At 55.7% G+C, this 25834-nt stretch overlaps 6 protein-coding genes across 11 annotated transcripts; 2 read left to right on the forward strand and 4 right to left on the reverse strand.

Annotated features, from left to right (window-relative positions):
• The first annotated feature begins 196 nt into the window (after nt 1-196).
• Nucleotides 197-1386, forward strand: pfdn1 (prefoldin subunit 1). Its single transcript, XM_089016743.1, has 4 exons — nt 197-371; nt 715-881; nt 949-1033; nt 1274-1386. The coding sequence occupies exons 1-4, from the start codon at nt 339-341 to the stop codon at nt 1355-1357; spliced, it is 369 nt and encodes a 122-aa protein (XP_088872869.1). The 5' UTR covers nt 197-338; the 3' UTR covers nt 1358-1386.
• A 39-nt stretch (nt 1387-1425) lies between these two features.
• ttc1 (tetratricopeptide repeat domain 1) lies at nt 1426-4031 on the reverse strand. Its single transcript, XM_089016742.1, has 8 exons — nt 3872-4031; nt 3280-3547; nt 3151-3211; nt 2136-2248; nt 2027-2063; nt 1791-1939; nt 1676-1730; nt 1426-1595 (listed from the first exon to the last, which is right to left on the reverse strand). Exons 1-8 carry the CDS (start codon nt 3967-3969, stop codon nt 1465-1467), a joined length of 912 nt encoding a protein of 303 aa, XP_088872868.1. The 5' UTR covers nt 3970-4031; the 3' UTR covers nt 1426-1464.
• A 909-nt stretch (nt 4032-4940) lies between these two features.
• smg6 (SMG6 nonsense mediated mRNA decay factor) lies at nt 4941-15659 on the reverse strand. Of its 2 annotated transcripts, XM_089017194.1 has the most exons (19): nt 15474-15657; nt 13225-14289; nt 12651-13149; nt 12387-12576; nt 12215-12325; nt 12043-12149; nt 11898-11976; nt 11541-11822; nt 11417-11478; nt 10947-11092; nt 10728-10874; nt 9938-10079; nt 9634-9853; nt 9183-9356; nt 7977-8138; nt 7094-7238; nt 6232-6458; nt 6073-6154; nt 4941-5585 (listed from the first exon to the last, which is right to left on the reverse strand). In XM_089017194.1, the coding sequence occupies exons 1-19, from the start codon at nt 15544-15546 to the stop codon at nt 5452-5454; spliced, it is 4047 nt and encodes a 1348-aa protein (XP_088873320.1). In that variant the 5' UTR covers nt 15547-15657; the 3' UTR covers nt 4941-5451. The 2 variants fall into 2 exon arrangements, with proteins under 2 accessions (XP_088873320.1, XP_088873319.1); XM_089017193.1 differs by having other exon boundaries at nt 10728-11092; nt 15474-15659.
• Nucleotides 15660-19982: 4323 nt separating this feature from the next.
• Nucleotides 19983-21947, reverse strand: ovca2 (OVCA2 serine hydrolase domain containing). Its single transcript, XM_089017837.1, has 3 exons — nt 21490-21947; nt 20594-20879; nt 19983-20531 (listed from the first exon to the last, which is right to left on the reverse strand). The coding sequence occupies exons 1-3, from the start codon at nt 21623-21625 to the stop codon at nt 20333-20335; spliced, it is 621 nt and encodes a 206-aa protein (XP_088873963.1). The 5' UTR covers nt 21626-21947; the 3' UTR covers nt 19983-20332.
• Nucleotides 21948-22128: 181 nt separating this feature from the next.
• On the forward strand, nt 22129-24040 carry LOC148886960 (uncharacterized). Of its 4 annotated transcripts, XM_089017842.1 has the most exons (6): nt 22129-22839; nt 23209-23290; nt 23373-23422; nt 23485-23548; nt 23624-23756; nt 23842-24040. In XM_089017842.1, exons 1-6 carry the CDS (start codon nt 22763-22765, stop codon nt 23913-23915), a joined length of 480 nt encoding a protein of 159 aa, XP_088873968.1. In that variant the 5' UTR covers nt 22129-22762; the 3' UTR covers nt 23916-24040. The 4 variants fall into 4 exon arrangements, with proteins under 4 accessions (XP_088873968.1, XP_088873966.1, XP_088873969.1 ...); XM_089017840.1 differs by having other exon boundaries at nt 23485-23756; XM_089017843.1 differs by having other exon boundaries at nt 22129-22662; nt 23485-23756.
• A 154-nt stretch (nt 24041-24194) lies between these two features.
• bacc1 (BPTF associated chromatin complex component 1) lies at nt 24195-25770 on the reverse strand. Of its 2 annotated transcripts, XM_089017839.1 has the most exons (6): nt 25343-25676; nt 25052-25146; nt 24884-24985; nt 24672-24805; nt 24507-24596; nt 24195-24421 (listed from the first exon to the last, which is right to left on the reverse strand). In XM_089017839.1, exons 1-6 carry the CDS (start codon nt 25361-25363, stop codon nt 24357-24359), a joined length of 507 nt encoding a protein of 168 aa, XP_088873965.1. In that variant the 5' UTR covers nt 25364-25676; the 3' UTR covers nt 24195-24356. The 2 variants fall into 2 exon arrangements, with proteins under 2 accessions (XP_088873965.1, XP_088873964.1); XM_089017838.1 differs by having other exon boundaries at nt 24507-24805; nt 25343-25770.
• Between the last annotated feature and the right edge of the window lie 64 nt (nt 25771-25834).

Below are 25834 nucleotides of genomic sequence, written 5' to 3' on the forward strand. Positions count from 1 at the left end.
AAAATGGTCGACTGTTGATTGCTTGGTGTCACAGTGAGCTAGCTGAGTTAGCTAAGTGAATCGGTCGACGAGCAGACTGCCCTCTTGCGCGCGAGGCAAACCAGATGACGTATTTCCGGGCGGAAGAGAAACACTCGCGCGTCACGGACGACGTTTTCGTTTAGGGTTTGAACTCGAGGTTGCTTCGCGGCTCCTTTATCTTGTTGCCGAACGATCGATTTCGATCACGTGAATTCAAACGCCATTCATTTGCTACTCGACGCCGACAAAAAGCAGCAGCGCGTCGCCGTCGGGGAGCGGAAGTCGCGGTGCGCGTGCGCCGAAGCACCTTCGGCAAAATGGCGGCGCCGGTCGATTTGGAGCTCAAGAAGGTAACTGAGCGAAATAAGGCGCCGTAACTTTCCAACGCGTACACAAACGGCGTCGATGCGAGCTACCGTCACGTGACGCCCGCTTAAACCGCCGCCGCGTCGCCGGTTCTGGCTTCGGCGATTGGTCATCTGTCACGTTTGTTCATCTCCGAATGTAAATCGAAGAACCGCTCGGGCGTCTCCATACGGGGACTCGGAGGTCCGGTCGTCAACGTCCACCGCGTCCCGTCTTGTTTCGACGCGAGCTCCGCGGAAGGTCCGCTAACGGTCCAGATCATTCGTGGCGGGCAAACCGGACGCTCCGGGGCGCGTGTCAACTGCGGGTGTGCTTTGTGGACGGCAGGCCTTCTCGGAGCTGCAGGTGAAGATGATGGACACGCAGCAGAAGGTCAAGCTGGCCGACCTGCAGATCGAGCAGCTGACGCACGTCCGGAAGCACGCCAACCTCACGCACGCCGAGATCGGCACGCTGGCCGACGACACGCGCGTGTACGAGGGCGTGGGACGCATGTAAGTGGCCCGCCGTCGCCCCAAAGCCCTCGCCCGCCTGACGCCCGCCCCCCTGCTGGCGCCTCAGGTTCATCCTGCAGTCCAAGGACGACGTCGCGCAGCGGCTGAAGGTCAAGCAGAAGACGGCCCAGGAGAAAATCAAAGAACTGGAGGTAGCCGCCTTTCGCCGGGCGTCACCGTCCGTCCGTCCGCCCGCCCGCCCCCTTTCCCTTGCCGCATCGGGCGACCGCTACGCCCCCTTCGATCTGTGCTCGTTTCCCACAATTGGACCAAATCGAGCGGCCCAAAACTTCTCCACCCGGGAAGCGTCGCGCTCAGACCGCCTCGTCAATCGTTCTGAAAAGCGTTTTGAAATTGGGGCGTCCGTCTCCGGGCGCGTTTGTGCCTTTTAGCAGAAGAAGGTGTACCTGGAACGCAGCGTCAAGGAGGCGGAGGACAACATTCGGGAGATGCTGCTGTCCAGGAGAGCCCAGTGAGACGTCCGTCCGTCCGTCCGTCCGCCTCCCCCGTTTTCAATAAAGCGTTTGTCTCACCGAACCAGCGATTGGTCATTAATCGGCAAAAACTTTAATTGAGATGGCGGTCACGTGTGCTCGGCCTTGTTGACAAAGTTGATGGAGTAGGAGCCCGTGGCGGCGTCCTGGTTGACCTGGAAATTGTTGGTGGACAGCCCGAACGGTCGCAGCACCATGTTGCCCAAGTCCTTCAGCTTCCCTGCCGGCCGGGGTCAACAGAGGTCAAGGTCAATCGGGCGTCGGGAGCGTCGCCCGCCCGCCCGCCCCGGCGAGCCTTACCCAACATTTCCGCCTTCAGCTTCTCGTTCTTTTCGTGGATCTGCCGAGGGAGTCTCTGCGGGAACGGGAGACGCCCGTTAGCAAACGCGGGAGGGCGAGGGGGGCGGGAACATACCGCGCAGGCCTGCCGGGCTGCCGTCTGCTTGGGGTCTCGCTCCAGAAGCTTCTGGTAGTCCTCCAGCGCCTTTTCCAGTTGCTCCGTCTGCTCGTAAAGCTCCGCCCTCCTTAGCAAAGCCTTGGCGTAGTCCGGATTTAGCGCCAACGCTAGCGAGGCGCAAATCAACGTGCGTCCGTCAGTCAGTCCCTTGTCGCCGTCGGGCGGACAAGACGCCCGTTGGAGACGTGGCTCACCTCTGGAACAGTCGGCGATGCCCTCGTCTTTCCGCTCCTGACGCCCCAGAGCGAAAGGTTTGGTGAGTCCGGCGGCGGCGGCTTTTGCGTGGGTGTGCGCGGCGCTTACCAGGTGCAGTCGGGCGGCGGCTCTGTTGGAGAACAAGACGGCTCGTTCTCGGCTGAAGCGGCTCGGGCACAAGCGCAGCGCCTGCGTGTAGCTTTGCTCCGCCAGAGACCAATCTGCAAAAGCCGTCAAAGCGCCAGGAGGTCAAGCTAACGCTCGCCAACACGTGCTAACTGGCTAGCTTATGGCCAAAGCGACAGACTGGAAATGGTCAACCTGGACAGTCTTTTTCCACAAATGGATGACAAGGTGGCGGACGTTTGGCTTCGCGTCCGAGAGGCTTCGTCAGCAAAGTCAAATTTTGCTGGTAGCTCTGGCCCTATATTCCTTCTTCTGGTGTTTGTTTCATTGACACGATCTTTAGGGATGTTCACTGTTTGGTCCGCCATATTGTTTCACGTCAAAAGTACTAATAGCTATCTGTTCGCTGGCTATTACCCATCTATTCACTAGCTAGCTATTGGAGTTACTTCCAGGTTGAGTTAACACTGCCGCGTGTGGCTGCCGCTGCTCACCCACAGAAAAAAACTTGTCCTGTGACTGTAAAGTGACCTTGAGAGTTTTGAAATGAAATGTATTATTATATATATACACAGGTAATATCTGACTTACGACCAGCTTGAGATACGACCACCCATACTTACAACCACGACGTCCAGACCATTTTTTTTTTTTAAACTGTTAATTCTACGCTTGGCACGGCAACGCACTAGCGGGACGGCCGGCAACGTGTACAACAATTTTGTCCGGCCAGCCAGCCAGCATGTTCAACTTATGACCGTTTGGTGGGAACGGAATTCTACCAGAGCTACCGGCAACATTTTAGTTCAGGTAAAGAAACCTTTTCATCGATGGACCGCTCGCAGACGTACGTAATCAACAAATGGGACATTTTGACTGGCGTTAAGTACAGTAACGCGTTGGACCGCAGTTATGGACATTTGATTTGGCCAAAGAAAATCCATTCCAATGTTCCTTTGCTACGAGTCAAAATGGCGGCCGACATAAATGAGCTCACCTCCGGTTTTAAAGTGTCGGTTTCCTTCCTCCTTCAAAGTAAGACTCTGCAGGCGTCGGCTCTGAGGTGACAAAAAGGTCAGCGTGGCGTTTGGCGCCCGACCCTTCAAAGGTCACCCGCCTCTTTTACCTCCTTCTCCTCCTCCGTCAAGTTCTCCTCTTCCTCCTCCTGATCTTCCTCATCTGCTGCTTCTCCTCCCAAGTCGCCGTCGGAATGGTCCAGCAGGTCCTCCGTCGGTTCTTCGCCGGCGTCGTCGTCTGGCGTGTCCGTTTCGGGGTGTCGTTGGTCCCGGTCTCTCCGCTCCGGATGCTCCAAAGTCTCCTGGCAATCAAAAAAGTCCTCCCGCTCTGCAGAATCTTCAGCGCGGCCTTTCTGTTCAGCTGCTTGCCGGCTCATCCTCAACAAATCAACCACAGAGAGGAAAACAGTTAAGAAGTCCTTTCAAGCTAATAAGTCCACGCTGACGACCTTCCACGGCGGGCGATGGACTATTTTTCTTGTTACCGTCCTGGACTCTTTTGCGTGCACCCGAGAGAAAACCGTGACGTACGTATTTGACGTCAAAGCAGAACGGTTTCATGCAGAAGGACAATGTTGACAAACGGCGTGATGCTAAGAGCAACTGTCGCCTTCGCGGTTGTGCTTGCAAAGCTTTCACAAAATGGCTTTCTGAAGATTAAACGCAGGCAAACATCCCAAATGGTCGAAATGCTTGATTTACCTGATGAGATCGAGGCTCTGCTTCGAAAAATTGGACAACCCACTTCCGGGCTTTTCTTCTTCGTCGTCTTGTCTTCTTAGGACTTCTTCTTCGGGCATTGGGAGGAAACGGCGGCTGCGCTTGGTGAAATGTTCAACAGCGCTATATGGAATTTAATAATAATAATAATAATAATTTTCCTTTATAAGCGCCTTTCAAAACTCCCAAGGACACTTTACAGTCACAGTGGCAGCCAGCGTTCACTCATCCCGGAAGTAACAAACGCACCCGCCACTCACTCAAACAGAAAATGGTAATCGGCGAAGTATTAATATAAAAACAAAAGTCGGTGTGAAAAAAAAATGTTTTAAACAATCGTAACCATAAAAAAAGATTGACTCGAATTTGAGATGTCTTAATTTCGTTTATTTTCTCACCATCTTGACACAATACGAGGGAACGGAAGGAAAGGAAGTTCGGCGGGACACAAAACGCTCTTCTTCGTGAGCGTCACAACATTTGAAATCAAGAAACGTTTTATTATTTGTAATATTTTTGCGTCATGTCAAATCGCCGACGTCGTGAAACCTTCGATTTCCTCAGCGAAAAAAAAAAAGTTGACGACAATAACGGAAATAGAATTCAGCCATTAGTTGTCAAAATAATAATGAGGGATAACCGCTAGAGGGAGCCGCAGATGTTCTTTTCAACTTCCTTTACTCAACAGGATGGACAACAAGGACGAAAAAAGACAAGAAAAGAAAACGAAGAACAAAAGCTCTTTTTATTCCAGCCAGCTTTGGCGTGCTCGCAGGGAGAAATCCAGTCTCACTTCCCTTTTTCAACTGATAACAGCAACAAATACTGACGGGGCTTGACTCCGCCCACCCCGCCGCGGTGGGCGGAGTCATCAGTCGACTTCCTGTGAATTTTTTGGACACCATTTACAATATGAACACATTTGACGGCAGCGACTCGACAAGATTCTTCATGTACATATTTACATTAGGCCGCTAGCGAGGCCGCTAGTTATGCGTCACGTTCATGCTTTCAAGTTGTTTTAAGGGCAAAAAAGGAAAAGAAAAAAAGGTTTCTTTGGAAGCTTTTAATGACACATCAAGAACCGTTTGCGCCCACAAAATGGAGATGAAGGCCGCCGAGCGCCACACGTGAGTGGAAAACAAAAAGCCAGAGTCCAAAATAAAAAAGAGAGAGAAAGAAAAAGGCTCTTGCTGGACCGTGAGATGAAGAAGAAGCAACCAAAACGTACATTTTACGCACCAAATGTGTGGAATCCCAACCTTTTGCCGTTTGGATCAAGCTAAGCAGTCGTTTGTCTTCAAAAGACGCGTGGAAACTTTCACGCCGACGTCGTCCATCCGACGTCCACACGTCTCAACCGAGCAAAAGAAGCGGCAGCTTGACTTTTGCGAAGCCTTCGGAGCAGGAAACACCCGCACGCGCGCTAGCTAGCTAGCCGATTAGCAGCGCGGGGCCGTCGCGAGGCGCGCGGGCTTCTTCGCCGCAACGCGCCGTTTGGGGGGTCAAATGGCCGTACCGGGCCGCCTTCCCGTCCGGAGGGGGGAAAAGGGGGGGGGGCTTCAGCCCACCTTGGCCCAGCTGAGGAAGGCGGGGATCTCGCGGACGGGGACGTTGCGCGTCAAGGCCTTGACGCGCAGGTTGCGGTCGTCCGTCAGGAGGACCACCTCGCGATGGAGACGCACCGTGCCCCCGTCTGAAAGGGAAAGCGCAGCAAGAGAGCTAGCTACTAGCAATATAGCTAGCTAGATATTTGAGTCAGGAAACATATTAGCTATCTATCTATTAGCTAGCTAGCGAGATATCTATTAGCAATATAGCTAAGTTGCTAGCTATTTGAGTCAGGAAACATTAGCGATCTAGTTATCTATGAGCTATATAGCATTCTATTAGCCAGCTAGCTAGCTTTCTATCTTTTTGAGTGATTCCAGGTTGAGAACACGAATGCTGGCGCGTGTGGCTGCCGCTGCTCACCCGCAGAAAAACTGATCCTGTGACTGTAAAGTGACCTTGAGAGTTTTGAAAGGCGCTTAGAAATGAAATGGATTATGATTATTCTTATTGAAATAGTTTTGCCGCGACCTTTCCTAACAGGAGCAGCCAGCCGCACGTCGGCCATTGCGAACTTTGACCTTTGGGGCGCGACTCGTGCCACAAACGACCAAGACTTTGAGGTTTCCTACTTTGGCGGTGGGGCGCCTCGTCCCCGGCCTCGTCCCGGCAGTAGTGGAGGCAGCAGGACAGGATGATGTCATCGTTGTTGCCCTGACAACAAGAGCGAGACGTGTGCAAACAAAGCCGATCGCCAGCCCAAAGCGGCGGCCAGCGCGGCGGCGGCTAACCTGTTGCGCTGAGGTGTCCTCGCTGCGGAAGGCGATGGACTCCAGCTGGGTCCCCCTGCTGGTGAGGGCCCGCAGGCGCGGCTGGCGCGCCTTGAAGGCCCGCTCCAGGAACAGCAGGGCCTGGCGCGCCTTCTCCTGCACGTCGCGCAGGTGCGCCTCCGCCTGCTCGCTCGCTGCGGCCCCCGAAGCGTCCTGACCTTTGGCCAGACCGTCCAGCTCGGTGATCACTGCCGCCGGAAGAACAGAAAAAAAATGGCGGATCGCACCAGTTGGCCGCCCTCGTAGACCATGAGTGAGCAGCGGCAGCCACATGCGCCAGCGTTCACTCAACCCGGAAGCTAGCTAGCTAATAGCGAGTTAATATCTAGCCATCTAGCGAATAGATAGCTAGCTATATCACCAGCTAATTAGTGAGATAGCGAATAGACAGCAAATAGCTATAATAATAATAGTAATAATAACAACATTAGCTATATAGCTGGCTAGCTAGCTAGCTGTTGGCTATCTATTAGCTAGCTTTCTATTAGCTGGCTAGCTAGCTTTCTATCTATTTGTGTCTTTGTGTTGTCATATTATTTGTTATTTAGTTTAGTTATTTTTTTTTAAATTTATGTTACCCGCGGGTTGGGTGAACGCTGGCGCGTGTGACTGCCGCCGCTCACCCGCAGGAAAAAAACTATCCTGTGATTGTAAAGTGACCTTGAGAGTTTTGAAAGGCACTTAGAAATGAAATGTACAGTATTATTATTTTCAAAGCAAATGCGCCCTGTCCACATTTGTGTCTCCATCCAATGAAGATTAAAAAAACACGCGCGGGGGGAGTTTTTTTTTTTTTTTTTTTTTCCCCGTTCTTTTTTGTTACCGATGAGCGGCACCACCACGATGTAGCTCCCGCATTGGAGGAGCTTGTTGAGCGCCGGCAGGTGGTCGATGAAGCCGTTGGTGTCGGGCACCAGGAAGACCGGTCTCACCTCCAGCTGCAGACGCCCGCTGGTCTGCAGCACCGCCTGACGGAAAACAAAAAAAAAACAAAAAAGTGGTGTTAGTCCGAAATGCAAACCTTTATCAGACTGTAAAATTGTTTAAAAAAGTTTTTTCTACACTTGGAGCTGATTATTTGTTTTTACATTGATGATAATGGAAAGTGATGTTTCGGTTTTCCAACAGGTTTCTGGAGTGGATTATGGTCAAAAAACGAGGTATCACTGTATATCATTTAAATTTTTGTATTTTTAATTCCGGGTGTTGAGGGCTGCCGCTGCTCGCCCGCACAAAAAATATCCTGTGACTGTAAAGTGTCCTTGAGAGTTATTACAGTCACAGGAATAATAATAATAATAATAATAATACTAATGCATTTCATTTCTAAGCGCCTTCAAAACTTTCAAGGTCACTTTCCAGTCACAGGTTTTTCTGTGGCTGAGCAGCGGCAGCCACACGTGCCAGCGTTCACTCAACCTGCAAGTAACTCAAAAAGATAGAAAGCTAGCTAGCTAGCGAATAGAATGCTAGATAGCTAATAGATAGATAGCTAACTAGATAGCTAATATGTTTCCTGACTAAAATAGCTAGGTAGCTATAAAGTGACCTTGAGAGTTTTGAAAGGCGCTTAGAAATGAAATGGATTATTATGATGATGATGATGATGATAATGCTGATTATTATTAAGTCAAGATCATCCAATCAAAATGTGTCTTTCCGCCCAAACAGGAAATGAACAGCGTCTGGATTTCATTTTGGTGTACTTGTATTTTCTGTCGGCGCTTCTGCTGCTGCACCAGCTCGTTGGCGAGGGCGTGGCGGCGGGCCTTCAGCTGCCTGATGTCACTCTGGCCGTCGCCCGCCGCCTCCTGCGTCTCGTCGTCCGTTCCTTCGCCTTCCGACGCTTCCGCCGTGACATCATCGGCCTGCCCACAAACAAAAAGCTAGCCATTGGCTGTCTAGCTAGCTAGCTATTGGTTTTCTGTTGGCTAGCTTGATCAATTGGAGTTATTCCCGATTGAACGGGGTCAGCGTTCCTGGCTACCTAGCTAGCTATCTATTTGAAATCTATTAGCTAGTGAGCTATCTATTAGTTTTCTCTTAGCTAGCTAGATAGCTAACTTGATCTATTTGAGTTATTCCCGGTTGAAGGAGGTCCCCGTTCTATCTCACTATCTAGCTAGCTAGCTATCTTTTAGTCTTCTATTAGCTAGCTAGCTAACTTGATCTATTTGATTTAAAGCAGATTCTTTACTTACAGACAGTGTAGGTGTTTCGGACATGTTTCGGCATCTAAGAATCTGCTTTAAATTAGATATCAAGTAGACAGGATGAACTTAGTACAACGGTTGATCTATTTGAGTTATTCCTGGTTGAACGGGTTGGGTCACCGTTGCTAGCTAGCTATTTACTCTCAATTAGCTGGCTAGCTATCTATTACTTATCTATTAGCTACCTAGCTAGCTAATTTGATCTATTTGAGTTATTCCTGGTTGAACAGGGTCACTGTTGCTGGCTACCTAGCTAGCTATCTATTTTCTATCGATTAGCTGTCTAACTAACTAGCTAGATATCTATCTTTTAGTTATCTATTAGCTAGCTAGCTAGCTAACTTGATCTATTTTAGTTATTCCCGGTTGAATGGGGTCATCGTTGCTAGCTATCTATTTGCTATGGATTAGCTGTCTAACTAGCTAGCTAGCTATCTATTACATATCTATTAGCAAGCTAGCTAACTTGATCTATTTGAGTTATTCACAGTTGAGTGAACGCTGGCGCATGTGGCCGCCACTGCTCACCCGCAGAAAAAATATCCTCTGACTGTAAAGTGTCCTTGAGAGTTTTGAAAGGCGCTTACAAATGAAATTGTGTTATTATTATTCTTAAATTTTTTTTTTTTAAAATCCATCGACACGGCTCGTTGGATTTGTCGTCCGTTGCTTTTTGTGAACGGCGGCGAGCGAGATCACCTCGTTGTCCGAAAGCGAGTGTCGCCTGGCGACGGCGTCCGCAGGTGGCGCGTGGGCCGGCGCCACCGACACGTATTTGCCGCCCTTGAAGGCCAGCAGGGGTTCTTCCTGTCCGCAAAGCGCCTCCAGGAAGTACTTGAGCACCGTCACCCGCTTGCAGTCGGCGGCTTGGCCCTGAAAGCAAAAACAACAACAAAAAACGTCACCCGGCCTTCAAACCAGTCGGGTGTTTCTTTCCCGGGTCAAATTGCGTCCCTTCCCTTTGGCGTGGGGGCCCCCCCCCCCCCCCCCCCCCCCCCCCAGATAACTAGCCAGCCACCTAGATAGCGATATAGTTCATCGCTAACTAGCTAGATAGCCAGCCAGCTAAATAGCAAATAGATAGCAAATAGCTAGCGAGCTCGCTAAATAAATGACGAAATATTGGACGCCCCAAAGCGGGCGAGCTTACGGCGGGGGTGCGGCGGTCGACGTAGCAGGGCTCCTGCGGCGCGGCCAGCAGGGGGACGAAGCCGGCGAGCAGCGCGTCCTCCTTGAGCTGCAGCAGCGTCAGCTCCTCGTCGCCGCCGCCCTCGTCCGAGTCCGCCTTGTAGAGCGGAACCTCGCCGTGGTCCACGCGGGCCAGCGCGTTGCACAGCCGGGCCAGGCAGGCCCACACGTCCGGGCTGTCGCTGCGGAGGGAGGAGGGCGAACTGAGAAAAGGAGGAGGCGGCGGCGGCGGCGCCGAGGGGGAGGAGACACGACGCGACGCTCACTCGATGCTGCGGGGGGGCGGGTTCCACTGCTCCGGGTGTCCCAGCATCCAGTCGGACCAAACCTTCATGCTGGGGAGGAGCTCTCGCAAGTCCGCCGGGAAGCGCGACACCCTCAGCAGGGCCTCCGGCTCATCGGCGCCATCTGATTGCGCAACAAAGGTGGGACCGGGCAACGCGGTGAAGCGCTTGACCTTTGACCGACGGCGAGGTGACCGTGAGAGTTTTGAAAGGCGCTACCTCACCAGCTAGCTATTTGCTATCTAGCTCCCTGGCTGGCTAGCTATTAGCTATATAGCGTTCTAGCTGGCTGGCTATCTAGCTAGCTAACTATTAGCTATCTATTGGCTAGCTATTTGAGTTACTTCCGGGTTGAGTGAATGCTGGCGCGTGTGGCTGCCGCTGCAAAACTTATCCTGTGATGATAATAATACTAATACTAATAATAATAATGCATTTCATTTCTAAGCACCTTTCAAAACTCTCATGGTCACTTTACAGTCACAGGTTTTCCTGTGGGTGAGCAGCGGCAGCCACACGCGTTCACTTAACCCGCAAGTAACTCAAAAAGACAGAAAGCTAGCTAGGTAGCTAATAGAATGCTCGATAGCTAATGGATAGATAGCTAACTAGATAGCTAATATGTTTCCTGACTCAAATAGCTAACTAGCTGTAAAGTGACCTTGAGAGTTTTGAAAGGCGCTTAGAAATGAAATGGATCATTATGATGATGATGATGATGATGATGATGATTAAAATCGCAGGTGCAGGAGGCGTAACGGCAGCAAGGTACCTGCGGGGGCGTCGGTGAGCATCTGCGTGCAGCGTTCCACCATCAGCGCAAAGATGGCCAGGCCGAGCGACGTGCTTTGCTCCTGCAGCATCGGACGGCGCTCTTCGCCGCCCGCGGCGGCTCCTTCTTCTTCTTCTACTCGGTCCCCTGCGGCGGCAAAGGGGACGACGCAGGGGCGGGTCACGGGCGTTGGAGGGTCGGCGATTGGGCGGGCGTTACCTCGAGCGAGGGCGTTGTGGACGGTGAACATGTTGATGGTGACCATCTGCAGCAGCTGCGTGCTCCCCAGGAGGGAGGGTCCGCGCTGGAGCAGCGCGCGGAACTCCTGCACCGCCCGCCGGGACACCCGCGGGAACGACTCCATTCTGCGCGGGGCGGATTGCAATTGATTGACTGGGAAGTTTTTCATCCATTTAGCGTCTTTTAGTTATCTGTTAGCTATATAGCTAGCAATCTCGATAGCTATCTGTTCGCGGTCCCTTACAGACAGTATATACCTAGCTAGCTATGGCGATAGCTACCTATTAGCTAGCTAGCTAGCTTTCTTTCTATTTGAGTTACTTCCGGGTCGAGTGAACGATGGCGCGTGTGGCTGCCGCTGCTCACCCGCAGAAAAAGATATCACGTGACTGTCAAGTGTCCTTGAGAGTTTTGAAATGCGCTCAGAAATGAAATGGAGCGGGACTCACCCCACTTTGGTGAAGAGTTTTCCGTGCGCGTGCAGGAAGCTCAGGATGAAGCGCCTGTTGAGCTGTGGGGGGGTCAAGGGTCAGGGGGAGGGTCCGCGGAACAAAATGCCACCCGCGGACGCACCTCGCCGGCACCGAGCCCCCCGAGCTCGCCGTCCCGTTCGGCGTCCCCGGCGGGGCGCAGCCAGACCTCGGAGCGCTCGCCGTCCCCGAGGCCGGCGCGGCCCCGGACGGGGGGCCCCCGGGAGCCGCCGTCCGGCCCGTCGCGCCTCCCGCGCCGCTCCAGCCGCTCCGACTTGCGCTTGGCCTCCTCGAACAGGCTCGTCAGGCTCTCCCGCGCCGTCAGGATGGGATTGGACGCCGCCAGGCTGCGCATGTAGTAATAGACGGCGTCCAGCTTGCGCTTCTGCGGGGGTCACGGGGGGGGTCACGGGAAGGCGTGCGGATCAATGGCGCTCGAGCGCCGCCTTTGCTCACTCACCGTGTAGACGGCCAGCAGGGCCAGCTGGTTGTAGGGACGCCCGTTTTTTGGGGCGATCCGCTGCGCTTTCAAGTACCAGCTAAAAAAAAGCTCATCAGATCAGGCCCCGTTGGAGGAGGATCCGCGAGGGCGGCTGAGCAGCTACCTGCGGGCCTTCCCAAAGTCGCACGAGTCGCGAGCTTGTTCGCGGTAGCGAGCGATGTCGCCTTGGCAGATGAGGCAGCGCTGAGCGCCGATCAGGGCGTACTTGACCTGGGTGACGGCGAGAGGCTCAAAACGGAGCGGGCGTGGCCGCGCCGCCCCTCCCCCCCCCCTACCGTTTTGTGCAGCGGGCGGGCCCGGACGGCCACGCCGTCCATGTAGTCGTCCAGTCGGAAGCGGTAGACCGCCTGCAGCTTCCGCAGCAGGGCGTCAAAGAAGCGCCCGCCCTGGAAAGGAGTCGCGTAAGTCATCCCCCCCCGCCCCCGAGCGGGCGCGCAAAGGGCCCACCTCGTCCAGCAGCGCCAGCAGCGCCCGGCGGACGAGCGGCGGCTCGGCGGCGGGGTCCTTCAGCAGCTGCCGAAAGCGCTCGATGACCTGGTAGAAGACGTTCTTCCACAAGGCCTGGTCCACCGCCTGCGCCTCGGCCAGCTCGATGTCGCCCAGGATGACGCGCTCGTACGCCGCCCGCAGCTCCGCCCTGGCGGGTGGCAACAAAAGGTCGCGGGGGGAGGGGAAGGAGGCTTTTCGGCAGCTCGGGGAGGCGGCGGCCACCTGAGCCGGGCCATGCGCTCCAGTCCCTCGGCGCCGAGTCCGTCCCGGGACAGCAGGTTGCCCAGCTGGACCTCCTGCGCGTCGGCGCCCCGCAGCAGGCGGCGCAGCTCCGCCTCCTCCGCCGCCAGGTCGCCGTCGGCCCGCCGGCCGTCGGCCCGGGACGGCTTGGCCGCGCGGCGGGGGGGCGGCGGCCCCTCCCCCGCGCCGCCGTAGGGGTCGTCCGACTTCTGGAACTTGTAGTAGGCCGAGGCGGCGGGGGGCTGGCGCCACGTCGCCGCTTCGTCGTCCGTGTCCAGAAAGTGCAGCTGGACGCGCGGCGGCGGGCGAGCGGCGGGGACCGGCGCCGGATTCCGCTCGGGGTCGTTGGGGTCCCAGAGGCGCCTGGCGCCCCCGCCGCGCGCCCCCCCCCGCGCTCGGGGGGCGCCTCCCCCGACTAGCAGGCGGCGGCCCGATTCCGGGAGCTTGGCCGCGTCGCCGCGGGTCGGCAGCACCAGGATACCTGCCGGACAAAAGGCCGGCCTTAGCGCCCCCCTTCGGATCCCGAGCGCTTTGGACGGCGCCCCGTCATACGTACCCCCGCCTCGGCCCCGAGGAGCCGGCCCGTGTCCGGCCCGGTTCTCGTCCAGGGAGCCTCCGAGGGGGCCCCGCCTTGCGCCCGGGCCGCCTTCGGCCTCCCCGGCTCGCTCCGCCCGGCGCGGGGGTTCGTCGTCCGCCGCGTCGCTGGTTTCGCCGTCTTCCCCGGAGTCGGCCGAAGACGCCCGGCCGGCGACCCCGCCGGGGCGGCGCGACCCCCGACCTCCCCCGCGGCGCCGTTCGGGCCCGTTGGCGGCGCTGCCGGCCGAGCTGCTGCTGTACGTGCGGCGGCGCAGGCGGCGGACGTCCGACTTGGAATAGCGCTTGGAGGCGGGCGCGGCGACCCCTCTTTTGGCGCGCTCATCGCCTTGAACCCTGCGGGCGGGGGCGCCTCCGCCGTCCTCGCCGCGTCTTCCGGCGCGCTCGCCTCCCTCGTTTGGATGAGTCCGGGTCGACGGACGGGCCCCGTCGCCCCACCTCTGGCTTTGGTGGTCCGCGCCGCCGGCTCCTTCCCGCCCGTTCGCCGCCCGGCGGCGTCTTTCCCCTTCGGTGCGTTTGCCCGCGTGCCCGCCGGCGTCCTCCTTGACGCCGAGTCCTTCCACTCGGCTCAGCAGTTCCTCCATGTTGTTTTTTCCCGCCGTGCGGCCAGCGGCGTCTTCGCGTTTGGCTTTTTCGTCTCGGCCCTTCCCGTCGGGGTCAAGGGTCGCGGGCGGAGGTTGAGCCAGCTGCGGCGCCCCGTCGCCGCCTTTGGCGCGGCGGCTTCCGGGCCGGTAAAATTCCCGGTCGGGTTTGCGGCTTCTCTTTGGCTCGATGTCTCCGTCGGCGTGCTTTTGCGGCGCGGCCTCGCCGTTGACGCCGAGGCTATCGCCTTGGCCGTGCGGCGGGAGGTTCTTTTTGCCGTTCCTCGCCTTGGGACGGCGCGATCCGGACGGCGGGGTTCCGCGGCGGTCGCCCGGCGTATTTTCCGTCTCCTCGCCGTCGCGTTGCCGGCGTCCCTGCCTCGGCCCTCGCTGGTAGCGTTGCGCGTCGGGACGCCGCCGGTGCTGGTTGGGCGCGTGGCCGTCCTCTGAAAACAAAGAAAGGAATTTGTCCAATAGAATTTCCTTCCAGACGCGCATCCGCTCTCGCGACTCGGGCGATTGGCAACCACCGAGGGGTGATCGGGTGCCATGATCCAAATTCACCTGATTGGTCCGCAATGTTTAGTTTTTAGGTTTTTCATTCAAGATGGCCGCCGCCAGACCGGCTGCCTTTCCAACAGCTCCTGTAGTTTCTTTTTCTACTTCTTTCTCGCTACGTATTAGATATCTATTTGCTAACTATTAGCCAGCTATTCGCTAGCTATTTTCTAGCTAGATAGCTATCTATTGACTAGATATTAGCTATCTAATCGCGAGCTATTGGCAATCTATTTGCTAGCTATGCACGAGCCATTAGCTATTTAATCGCTAGCTCTTCGCTATCTATTTGCTAGCTTGTTAGCTGTCTATTCGCTAGCTTTGAGTTACTTCCGTGTTGAGTGAACGCTGGCGCATGTGGCTGCCGCTGCTCACCCACAGAAAAAAAACGTATCCTGTGACTGTAAAGTAACCTTGAGAGTTTTGAAAGGCACTTGGAAATGAAATGGATTATTATTATAATTTCCAGCAGCACCTGTATTTTGTTTTTCTACTTCTTTCTGGCTACGTATTAGCTCTCTATTATCGAGGTATTAGCTATCTATTCGCTAGCTAGCCAGCTTTCTATCTATTTGAGTTACTTCAGGGTTGAGAGAACGCTGGCGCGTGTGGCTGCCGCTGCTCACCCACAGAAAAAAAAACATATCCCGTGACTGTAAAGGCGCTTAGAAACGAAATGTATGATTATTATTTCTTCCTTTTCCTCTTCCTTTCATAACTGCTGCTGCGAAATGTCAATTTCTCCACTGTGAGACGAATAAAGGTCCATCTAACGCAAAGTCTCCCTTTTGTCGTCATCGTGACGTCACCCACAACGGCAGTGAGGAAAAAGTGTGAAAAAGCGGCTACTTCCTGTCTGTCGCTCGCCGTGTGCGCGATTGGTCATCGTGGCGACGCTTAAAAGCAGAGAAAAGTAAAGAAAGGAACGAAAAGCGCGGTCTCGGCGCTAGCCTTAGCCACATTAGCATCAACATTAGCCAAGCGCGCTGACGTCGGGCAGACGCCGATGCCCGACAAACGAGCGAGTCGCCACTTTTGAAACTTTGCGACGCTTTTGTCGTTTGCGTGTCACCTTGGTCGAGAGAACAACCGGACGCTCGAAGTTCGGCGGCCGAGATTCGCACTCGGTCCAGCTGCTCCGCCATCTTGGCTAGCCTCCACGGTCCACACCGACGGCGGCGGAACAGAACGACAACATCGAGCGCGGCGACGGAGGCCGCGGCGGGACACGGCCGGGCCCGAGTGACGTCATCTCCACTCGACAAAACCTTCCCGTTCGCGCTGAAATCTTCTCGTGAAGGCAAACGCGTCCCCGGCGACCGGTCCGGTGTTGCCCCACCAAATCCGGGAACCCCCAGAAGGTTTCATTGGTGCGGAGCTCACAATATTGTCGGCCACGTTGTAGTCAAGGTTTCTTCTTCTTCTTGAGGGCCGTTATGAATTCGGGGAGGCCATTCGAATGTTTCATCGAGAGCGCGCAACAAATGAAGGGATACATAGTTTTCACATCTACGCATATGCGGAACTGTCGCGGCTTGGAATTGAAGCGGATTTATGTGGGACAGGAGATGCGAGACAATCTCTTTGGGTCAATGGATGCTCCAGCCGCGTGTTTGCTTTCAACATTTAGCTGGTAGCAGACGTGCACGTTCCACCATGACGTCCCTGATCCACTGCTGAAAAGGACGCTTTGATCCTCTCCTCTTTCATCTAGAACTGCTTCACGTCACAAAGAGGGTACAGCGAGGGCTGGAGAATGAATGACTATGTGTCTTTGTGTTGTCATATTATTTGTTATTTAGTTTTGTTGTTTTGAAATCAAGATGGCTGCCGCGAGAGTGACTGCCTTGACAGCAGCTCCTGTATTTTGTTTTTCTACTTCTTTCTTTCCTTTCCTCTTCTTTTTATAACTTTGCTGCCGTGTTACTTCCGGCTATCTATTAGCTGTCTAACTAGCTATCTAGCTAGCTATCTATTAGTCATCTGTTAGCTAGCTAGCTAACTTGATCTATTTGAGTTATTCCCGGTTGAGTGAATGGCTGCCGCTGCTCACCCGCACAAAAAAAAGTTCTTATCCTGTGACTGTAAAGTGTCCTTGAGAGTTTTGAAAGGCGCTTAGAAATTAAATTGATTATTATTATTATTATTATCATGCGGATCAAACCTCTAAAGATGGAGGACACTGATTTGCTGTGGCGACCCCTTGAAGGGAAAAGAAAAGAAGAAGAAGATGATGATGATGATGATGATGATGATGATGTGAAGTCCAAAATAATGCGTGTCATTGCAGTTGAGGCGCACTTTGATTCCATGGCGGCGTCGACGGAGAGGACGTAGCTCCCGTTTGGTTTGCAACCGAATGTTCTTTTTCTGCGTCTGCGCCACTTCTGGGGGTCTTGTGTGTCTCTGCGGGAAGGGAAGCACACACCGGAAGTGAAGTGTGTGTGTGTGTGTGTGTGTGTGTGTGTGCTGCAGCAAATTGCAGGTGAAGCACTGGAAGATGATGACACACATGCCTGGGAGGGGAGGAGGGGGGAGGAGGTGGAAAGGGGGGAGGAGAGCTGCTGTGAATACAAAGGAGAAAAAAGCGGGGGCAGACTTTCCTTGCGGGGGCTTTCACCGGCCCGGCCGCCCAATGGCGAACCCCCGCGACGATGCCCACGCACGGGCGTGAGTGACGAGGGAGGACACGTCGAGGAAAGGGGGGAGGGGGAGGAAGGCGAAGACGGAGAGCAAGGCGCCATGAAGCTTCGTGCCGCAAAACGGACGGACGGCGACTTGAAGGCGTCAGGAAGCGTCCAAGTCATGACGTCATGAAGCAAACTCCGACGCAACCGCGATGCCCCTCCCCCAAGCCCCCCTTGTCATTTTGCCCGTCTGCGTGTGTTGCCAAGCCATTTGTGGTCCATCCGTTTCTTCCACGCATTTTGTGCGCGGGTTTGATTCCTCCCACGCTGCCCGCGCAAGATCAGGCGGTGTTCGGACAGCGACGTCACGGCGAGCCCCCCGCGCCCACGCCCACCGTGCATTTCGTCACCTCCCGCACGTGCCGGGTCGGCTTGCCAATCAAAGGGAGAGAACACACAAATGAGCGTCCGCGCGTGTGCAGGGGGGGAGGGGGGGGGGGTCTCGCGGGGATTTCGGCGTGAGTCAGAAATGGGGGGGGGGGGGGCAGCGGGCGGCTTCTGGGAGACGAAAAGAAGAGAAAAGGAGCTTTCTTTTACGGGCTTCTTTGCACTCAAAAGAAAACGGAAGGAAAAGAGCAGATGAGCTCACGACTTCCGGGTGGGGGTGGGGGGTCGAGGGTGTGTGGGCTGCGTGGGGGGGTTCATCCGATCGTCTTTGGAACAAGAAATGAGCCCAAGCAGCTTTTGGGCCTCGGCCACCAGAGGGCAGCGTCGAGCCCGCGACAGAACGGCTCCTCGCTGAGGATAAAGATCATATGCACCCCACCCGTGAAAAACTAAATGGAGCAAGCGGATCCCCTCAAAAAGTCAGTTGGCTATTTAGCGGGCAGAATTCCGCACATTTTCTTCCTATCTCACTGGCTTCCTAGCTAGCTATCTATTTGCTATCTAACTAGCGAGCTAGCTATCTATTAGCTAGCCAAATTTTCCATCTATTTCGGGTTGAGTGAACGCTGGCGCGTGTGGCTGCCGCTGCTCACCCGCAGAAAAACCGATCCCGTGACTGTAAAGTGACCTTGAGAGTTTTGAAAGGCGCTTAGAAATGAAATGGATTATTATTATTATTATTCAGATTATTTTGGCCAGAATTGGAATTGTCGGTCGGCCAGCGCAGCGACGACGCCGACGATGCGCGGGAGGGAGCTTTCCCCGCTCGGAGCTCGCCGGCCCCCACCCTCGCGTCTTCGATATGGGAGCACACGCGCCTGGCTGACGTATGGACGCGTGGAGGTGAATCTTTGAATGGAGACCCCCTCCCCCCCCTCCCCTTTACGACTTACTAGGGCACGACTATAAAAAGCCCGCGGAGGACGCCACAGTGTGCGGAAAGCGAGCGGCGGCCACGGACCGCAAGCAGATGCGCCGACGACAAGGAGAAAAGGAGAACGCGGCGGCGGCGGGCGACGCCATCGCCATCGGCAAACTTTTGATGCAGGTGACGACGACAAAGGTGAGCGTTGCTGCAGGGGGGTCACCGGCGGCGGGAGCCCCCCCTTTTGCCTTATATGGACTTCCAGCCGTCGTTTCCTCCCCGCGACGCCTCGCTTGGCCGACGTCATTGTCGCCGATGGCCCGCAGTGTGATCCTCGCCGCGCGTGGGCGGGATTGCGCAGTGGGGTGGGAGGTCGTCGTCGCTCCCGCACCAATCCGGCGAGCTCTCCTTCATTCGCAAGCCGCGCACTGCCGCCATGGCAACCAAGCAGCCGGCAGCTCAAAGCTCATTGGCTCCGGAGGAGCGGGAAAAGGCGCCACGGGTCGGCCCGGCCGACGTGCTTGCCGCTTTTGGGCCTGCGCATCAGCACCTTGGCTTTAGACTGCTTACTGCTTGGAAGCAAAGGCCCGCTACAGTAACAGTCTACAGTCATGGCTACTGACGCCTGGCAAACGCATCCGTGGCGCGGGCTGCCCTCGCCGGGGTATCAAACCCAAAACCATCCACGCTCGCTCATCCTTCCGGTTCGTTTGGCGCCCTCTATCGGTACTGCAGTTGAGCGACGCGTGACCTTTTACCATGTGAGGTCACAGAGGTCAGGGAGGGTCGTTCGCCGAGGCCCGTTTCCAGCGAGACCCGCCGGGAGGTCGCGACCTTTCGTGAGAACAGACGTTTGCGAGCCAACGGGAGAAGACAAACTCAAGGACGGACAGATGGACCGCCGGAAGCCCCCCCCCCCCCATCACGAATGCTGTCTCCATGGCGACCGTGGTTTTAGATTGGTACTCTGGCACCTGGTCACCCCGGTAACAGTCTACAGCCATGGTCGCTAGGGGCAGGAAGGCGTCGTCACGGAGACGCCACCCGTGGCCTCTGCTGCCCTCTAGGAGGCCGTCGGGCGCGACTGCGGCGGCGTGGGGGGCAAAACCTCCCAAATGGCTTTTGTGACGTCATCGTGTGCACAAATATTGCTTTGAGAGTATTTTACGCCGTTAAACACAACAGCAATATATTTGTTGAATTTTGCTTTTCTACTTCTTCACTTCCTTTCTCCACTGCGAGACTAATAAAGGTACATCCAATCCAACCCATTGCTTTTTGTTGTTTTTTTTTGTCACTTCCTTTTGTTCATCTAGCTATCCAGATAGCGATCTAGCTAGCTAGCTATTTGCTATCTATTGGGTATATAGCTATGTTGCTAGCAAGTTAGCCAATTATCTATTAGCTAGCTAGCTTTGGTGAGACAATCTCTTTCGGTCAACGGATACTACGGCCGCGTGTTTGCTTTCAACATTTAGCTTGTAGCAGACGTGCACATTCCACTGTGACGTCCCTGATCCACTGCTGATAAGGACGCTTTCATCTAGAACTGCTTCATGTCACAAAGAGGGTACAGCGAGTGCTGAAGAATGAATGACTATCTGCGTCTTTGTGTTGTCATGTTCATTTTGTTTATTTTTGTTTCAAACCAAAACGACATTTTCCATTATAATCAATGTAAAAATGGTTAATCCGTTCCATATTTTTGCATGTATTTATTTATTTTTCATTTGAATTGAAGCAGCTCCCGTATTTTGTTTTTCTACTTCTTTCTCTCCTTTCCTCACTTTGCTGCTGTGAAATGTCAATTTATATCCAATCCAATCCAATCGGAAATGATTTCCTTGGCTTACCTTTGCTTTCAGATGAAGTCGTACTTTTCTGTTCGGTTTTCAGTGTCTGTCTGCCGACATCGACTTTGCAACAACAGAAAACAAACCAAAAAAATGGTTGTTTGGAGCGTCGCGTGCAAATGTTTGCTGGCGTCGGCCGTCACTGGAAGCGCTCCAGAAAGTCGCTGTAGCTTTGCCTGTGAGCCGAGGCGGCCGGCACAAAATGTCCGCCGGGGTGGACGAGGACGTGCGGGTCCCGGAAGACGGCGAGGAGATCCCGGCTCACGTCGGCGGGAATCACGCCGTCCGCCAGGCCCAACACGTGCATGGACGCCATCTGCAGCGGCGCCGAGTAGAACCTGAGGAAAGTCAGACCGGGTTGAGGCGGAGGCGGAAGGCGGAAGGCGCGTCGCCGACCGACCTGAGGTGCTCGGCGCAGGCGCTGCGGAAGCCGGCGACCAGGATGGCGAAGCGGAAGCCAAAGTCGGGCTCGGCCCGGGATTCCTGCAGAGCGCACAGCATGGCCGCCAAAGCGGCGCCTTGGCTGAAGCCCAGGACGCCGTCGAAGGGGCCCAGGTCCCGCGCCGCCCGCCGCAGCGCCGCCAGGCTCTCGTCCAGACCGGCGCTTTCGGCGCAGCGCTCGTGCGCGCTGAAGGTCCGGGCGGTCGGGTCCGAGAACCACCAGCCTCGGGACTCTCCGTCGCCGTCTGCGCATACGTGAAATCTCTCGCTGGTAAAGCACCACCAATCAATCAATCAATCAATCAATCAATCTTGCTTGACACCAAAGGTTCAAAGATGTCTGTCGTCCCGGGTGAAGGGAGACCTATTCTGCGTGTCTTTCCTCCAACGAGGACAGGTGTCAAAGTCAAGGCCATCTTGTGCATTTTCATTGCTGTCCTCGACGGCTCAAATTGATACGGGAGGACTCCTTTAATCGATTGACAACATTGATGCTTTCCTCCTCACAACTATTTGAATCCTATTCATAAGTGGACGAGGAACAACAAAGCATCGGAAGCCATTGTTTGGATTCTCGAGCAAGGCAAGACGACGAACCAGGGGGCGGGACCTTCTGAAACAGGCCACTTCCGGGTTCAAAGTCGTTTTATGTGGTGTTTTGGCTATTTTAGATGCTATCGAACGTTTTTCGGATGTCGCTTAGGAAACAAAAAAGTGGTGTCGCTTGTCCTTTCGGTCAACTTCGCTTCGGAACGAACGTCAAGAGTTTCTCCGTTTTCTCTTTGCGCCCCAAAAGCGCCATTTTGCAAACAAGATCCTTTCAAGGCATTCCGTCATCGTTGCCGTTGACCTCACCGAGCAGATGCGGCGCGTCCACGTACACCAAGTGGACTTTGGTCTTGAGGAGCTTCCTGAGGGCGCCCGTCTTCTCCCGGAACGAGGAGCCGCTTTGCCGGTAGCCGTGGACGCACAACACTCGCAAAGGCGCCATCGTGGACAGCCGCTTGGCCGCTTGGCCGCTTGGCTTTCGCCTCGGCTACTTCTTCTTCTTCGTCGTCGTCGTCGTCTTCTTCTTCTTCTTCGTCGCTAGCTGGCAGGAAGCTGCGGGCTATCCATTAGCTAGCTGGCTAGCTTTAACTGTTTAGCTATTAGCTGGCCGGCTGTAAGCTGTCGGCTATCTATTCGTTGCTATTTATTTGCTATCTGTTGAGCTCCTCGGCGCTTTCGCGATGCGTTTGGGGGAATAAAGAGTCGAGATGGTCGTACAAGTCGCATATTTATTTGCCGGAGCGCAGAGAGCGGCAGCCGCGCTCATCGTCGTACGCGAAGTCCAACGCGTATACTCATTTACATAAAGTGGCTTTTAGCGCCGTCAAGTCACGTGATGTCGCGCAGTGGCTGGGTTGCCAGATCAGCTCAGTATGACAGCATTACACAAAATGAGCATACAATCGAAGTTTCTTAACACTATCCATTAGCTTTCTATCTATTAGAGTTACTTTGGGGTTGAGTGGACGCTGGCGCATGTGGCTGCCGCTGCTCACCCACAGAAAAACTGATCTATAAAGTGACCTTGAGAGTTTTGAAAGGCGCTTAGAAATCAACTGGATTATTAGTATTATTATTATGATCACGTGCGGGTGCGTCAAACTTTCCAGCGCTCGTTGTGTCATTTTGCAAGCAACCACCAGAGGTCGCAAATAGGCCGCCCGCCCCGGCTCCGTACTGAGGAGGAGCAGGAAGAAGAAGAAGAAGAAGAAGAAGAAGAAGAAAAGTTGTTGTTGTTTTTGTTGTGTCCGCCTCCCCCGTTCGGCGTCAAGGTTGCCTTGAAAGTTGCTCCCTGCAACGGCGTCCGTTCCCCTCCGGCGGCTCGACGACGTCCACTCGGCGCTCGTCCGCCTTTCCCCCGCCGGACCGACGTCGGAGGCGCCCCGCTGACTCTGACGCCTCGTGTCCGGAACCACTTTGGGGTCGATTCGGCCCACTTTTGACGTCCGCCGACTTTGATCGAAGTGGATTGTGACAGAGGTTCGGAACCGGGTCGGGTGGTCTTTTGGGGGCTTGCGTGGGAGCGGGCGACGCCGTCGGCTGCGGGCGGGTCGGGCTTCTGGCGCTCTCGATTTGAGCGATGGAGCGGATGGAAGTGGACCAGTCGGCGGGGGCTTCACCCAGGTCCATCAGCGCCCCCGCGATCACCAATGTCAGGTGAGGCGAAGTTTACGGCCTCACCACTTCCTGTCGCAAAGCTAAACTTCGTGTTCGAGCAATTTCGTTTTTCACAGGAAGCCAGCGCCAAACCTAAGGTTGGAGGGCCAGAGGCGGCCCACCTGCAACGACAAACGGTCACGCACGCGGCTTTTGTTTTTCTCCGGGGCCGTTGTTTGGCATGATAACAATCGCCATTTCTAAGCGCCTTTCAAAACTCTCAAGCTCACTTTACAGTCACAGAAGCAGTTTTTCTGTGGGTGAGCAGCGGCAGCCACACGCGTTCACTCAACCCGGACGTAACCCAAATAGATAGAAAGCTAGCCAACAGATAGCAAATAATACTACTAATCCATTTGTGCCCGTTAGCAAGAGGATGGCGGTCGCGTGCCCCCCCGCCAGCTGGCAGCGACAGAGGCGGGTCTCCGTCAACTGCATCTGCCCGTCACAGGTCGGTGCCCGCGTGGGAGGAGCTTCTCTTTTTTCCTTTTGAAAGTTGACCGCCAAAGTCACGCACGCCACTTTGCGGGCAGGAGGACACGATGGAGGCCACGCCCCAGGAGCGCCCGCCCCCCAGACTCAGGTGGTGAGGGGGGCCGGCCGACGGCGCCCGTTGCCACTCACGCTTTGCGGTTTGCCTTCCAGGGTTGCCAGCGAGACGTCGGCGCCGCCGAGCAGCAGCCGCTGGCAACGGGCGACGGCGGCCGAGGTGGCCTTTGACTCCCGCCGCCGTGACCCCCCCCTCCGCGTTTTCGCTGACGCTCGCCTTTGCGTCCGTCCTCAGTGGTTTGGCTGGCAGGAAAGCGGCGCCACGCCAAACTCCACGCCGACTTGCGCCAGGAGGTCGGACGACACCCATTTACGAAGCCCCGCCCCCGATGTCGGACGGCCCCCCTCCGCGCCGCTCAAGCGAAAAGGTGGCCGTCTTTCCGGCGCGTTCCCGCCCCCCGAGTGGAGGTCGGGCGGCACGGCTCACCCTCGTCTCCCCGCTTTGTTTCTCAGGGGGGGCGGAGTCAGACGGTCCCCCCAAGAAGCTTTTTGCGAGCGGCGTGTTTGACCCCGCCCACCGCAGGTGATGACCAAGGCCCCTGACTCGCTTTGCGCCCGCAGGTCCTCGACGGCAAACTCCGCCCCCGGCCCTCCGCCGCCTTGAGCCCGCCTCCTCCGCGAAGGGGGAGGGGCCTACCGGCGCCCAAGCGGACGCTCGCCGCGGCATTTTGCTCCCTTTCTTTGTGACCGCGCGCGTTTGGGGACGCTTTTTTCTTTGTTTGCTTTTTCCCGCCAACCTTGCGCGTCCCAAAATGGGGCAGAAGTTCAGCGTTAGCGCAACAAACGCCGCCATTTTGTTGTCGCCACAAGAGAATAAAAGGCTTTTATTTTTTGCAGAAACAACAAAAGTGTCCATTTTGCCGTCATCGCTTGAGCTCAAGGTGAAAATTCCCGAATTAGATACGAGAATGAACGGCAACGTGTGGTCAGTCGGTCCCCGTGACCCCCGACCCGCCCCGGGGTCAAGGTCAGCGGGAAAGCAGCGGGAGGTCACCGGGGTCGATGATGAGGCCGGACTCCAGGTTGAGGTTTTCTGCGGAGAACCAAAGCCGACCAAAGTCAAGCCGCCCCTCCCCCCCGGGTGACCCCCCCCCCCCCCAAAAAAAAAGCAAACTGACCTTGGTCAAAGTTGAGCTTCTTGCCGAGCCCGTCCATGTCCGCCAAGTCGCTGTTGACGTCAGAGTCGTTGAGCGCGCTCAGCGTCACGTCTGCCGGCGGCGAAGGAGCGCACGGGCTCAGCGGGTGAGCGGACGCGGCGGGACGGGAAGTGACGGGACGCCTACCTGCCGTCTTCTGCTTCTTGATGGGCGGGGCCAGGGCGGCGGCGGGCGCGGGGGCCTTCTTGGGGCTCTTGGCGACGAGCGGCACCCTGCTGTCCTCGTACAACTTCCTCTTGACCGTGCTCTTGATCTGAGCGCTGTCGCCGGACGGACAAAGACAAAAGGCGTCACTGGACCGAAGAGAGGAGGCCATTTTTCGGCGACGGCCGACGTACACGGTGCGCTCTTTAATCAGGCCGCTGATGCCGTTGAGGTCGTCGCCGAATCGTCGCACGGCCGAGCGCAGCATCTCGATCTCCGTCTCCGTCCACTTGGCCCTGAACACAGTCGTCAGCGGATGGGCCGCGAGGCTTCGGCTTTAGGCCCGGCGACGCGGCACCCACCCCGCGGGGCTGCCGTCGGACACCGGGTGCAGCTGCGCGGTCAGCTCGCCCAGTTTGCTGAAGGCCGCCCCCGCCGCCGAGAAGATCTCCCCCACCTGCCCCCCCCCCCAAAAAAAGGACAGCGGCGCCTCGGTGAAAAGGTTGGCAAGCAAAGCAAGCCAGCAAACGACTGCGAGGTGAAGCCGATTGCCGCGGCCTCCGTCCGACTATTGTGACGAGCGGCTCGCTCATTTCTCCACTGTGAGACTAATAAAAGCAAATCTAATCCAATCCAATCGTTCCTTCACTGACCTTCGCGGAAGCTGACGTCATGTCGGCCAAAATCAAAAGGCTCTTCCTTCCTTCCTTCCTTCCTTCTTGTGGTCAATACGAAGCAAAATAGGCGACCGGCGAGCTAGCGCTGCTAGCTAGCTAGCGTTAGCCGGGCCGTCGCCGCTAATTAATTTGGCGTCTCCGCGGAGGCCTCTTCAAAAAAAGACAACAACTCGCCGACTCAAGATGGACTTTCGTGACAGCGCGAAAAAACTTCCGCGAGGTTTCCGAGCGGAAGACGGCGCAAGGAAACGAGTCAAACGAACGAACGAACGAAGCCGAGCGGCAGGACGCGCGGATCGGCGAACGCCATTGGATAGTCGTCGTCCGGAAAAGGCGGGGCCGTCCGGAGGCGACGTGAGCGCCGTCGACAAATGACGTTGCTGCGGAGGGAGGGGTCTAAAACTGCTATCCCACAGTTGACCGGCAGATGGCGGTGCTTTATTTTTCTTGACATTCATTATGTTGTCA

This window comes from Hippocampus bargibanti, linkage group LG16 (assembly GCF_051943395.1).
Source record: "Hippocampus bargibanti isolate YZ-2025 linkage group LG16, ASM5194339v1, whole genome shotgun sequence".
Lineage (NCBI taxonomy): Eukaryota > Metazoa > Chordata > Actinopteri > Syngnathiformes > Syngnathidae > Hippocampus > Hippocampus bargibanti.

Bases quoted from the DNA above. Each gene is read 5' to 3' on its own strand.
- pfdn1 (XM_089016743.1), top strand. From the start codon at position 339: ATGGCGGCGCCGGTCGATTTGGAGCTCAAGAAG. The intron at 882-948 runs GTAAGTGGCCCG...CTGGCGCCTCAG, and splicing joins TACGAGGGCGTGGGACGCAT to GTTCATCCTGCAGTCCAAGG. The intron at 1,034-1,273 runs GTAGCCGCCTTT...TGTGCCTTTTAG, and splicing joins AGAAAATCAAAGAACTGGAG to CAGAAGAAGGTGTACCTGGA.
- ttc1 (XM_089016742.1), bottom strand. From the start codon at position 3,969: ATGCCCGAAGAAGAAGTCCTAAGAAGACAAGACGACGAAGAAGAAAAG. The intron at 2,064-2,135 runs GTAAGCGCCGCG...CTGGGGCGTCAG, and splicing joins CCGCCGCCCGACTGCACCTG to GAGCGGAAAGACGAGGGCAT. The intron at 1,731-1,790 runs GTATGTTCCCGC...CCGTTCCCGCAG, and splicing joins CAGCCCGGCAGGCCTGCGCG to AGACTCCCTCGGCAGATCCA.
- smg6 (XM_089017193.1), bottom strand. From the start codon at position 15,546: ATGGCGGAGCAGCTGGACCGAGTGCGAATCTCGGCCGCCGAACTTCGA. The intron at 12,326-12,386 runs GTGGGCCCTTTG...ACTCCTTTCCAG, and splicing joins TGCTGGCGCTGCTGGACGAG to GGCGGGCGCTTCTTTGACGC. The intron at 11,823-11,897 runs GTGAGTGAGCAA...TGACCCCCGCAG, and splicing joins CCCTGCTGGCCGTCTACACG to AAGCGCAAGCTGGACGCCGT.
- ovca2 (XM_089017837.1), bottom strand. From the start codon at position 21,625: ATGGCGCCTTTGCGAGTGTTGTGCGTCCACGGCTACCGGCAAAGCGGC. The intron at 20,880-21,489 runs GTGAGGTCAACG...ACGTATGCGCAG, and splicing joins GGACGCGCCGCATCTGCTCG to ACGGCGACGGAGAGTCCCGA. The intron at 20,532-20,593 runs GTCGGTCGGCGA...GACTTTCCTCAG, and splicing joins GCCTGCGCCGAGCACCTCAG to GTTCTACTCGGCGCCGCTGC.
- LOC148886960 (XM_089017840.1), top strand. From the start codon at position 22,763: ATGGAGCGGATGGAAGTGGACCAGTCGGCGGGGGCTTCACCCAGGTCC. The intron at 22,840-23,208 runs GTGAGGCGAAGT...TGTGCCCGTTAG, and splicing joins CCCGCGATCACCAATGTCAG to CAAGAGGATGGCGGTCGCGT. The intron at 23,423-23,484 runs GTGGTGAGGGGG...TTTGCCTTCCAG, and splicing joins CGCCCGCCCCCCAGACTCAG to GGTTGCCAGCGAGACGTCGG.
- bacc1 (XM_089017838.1), bottom strand. From the start codon at position 25,363: ATGACGTCAGCTTCCGCGAAG. The intron at 24,986-25,051 runs GTGGGTGCCGCG...GACTGTGTTCAG, and splicing joins TCCGACGGCAGCCCCGCGGG to GGCCAAGTGGACGGAGACGG. The intron at 24,422-24,506 runs GTCAGTTTGCTT...GGTTCTCCGCAG, and splicing joins GAAGCTCAACTTTGACCAAG to AAAACCTCAACCTGGAGTCC.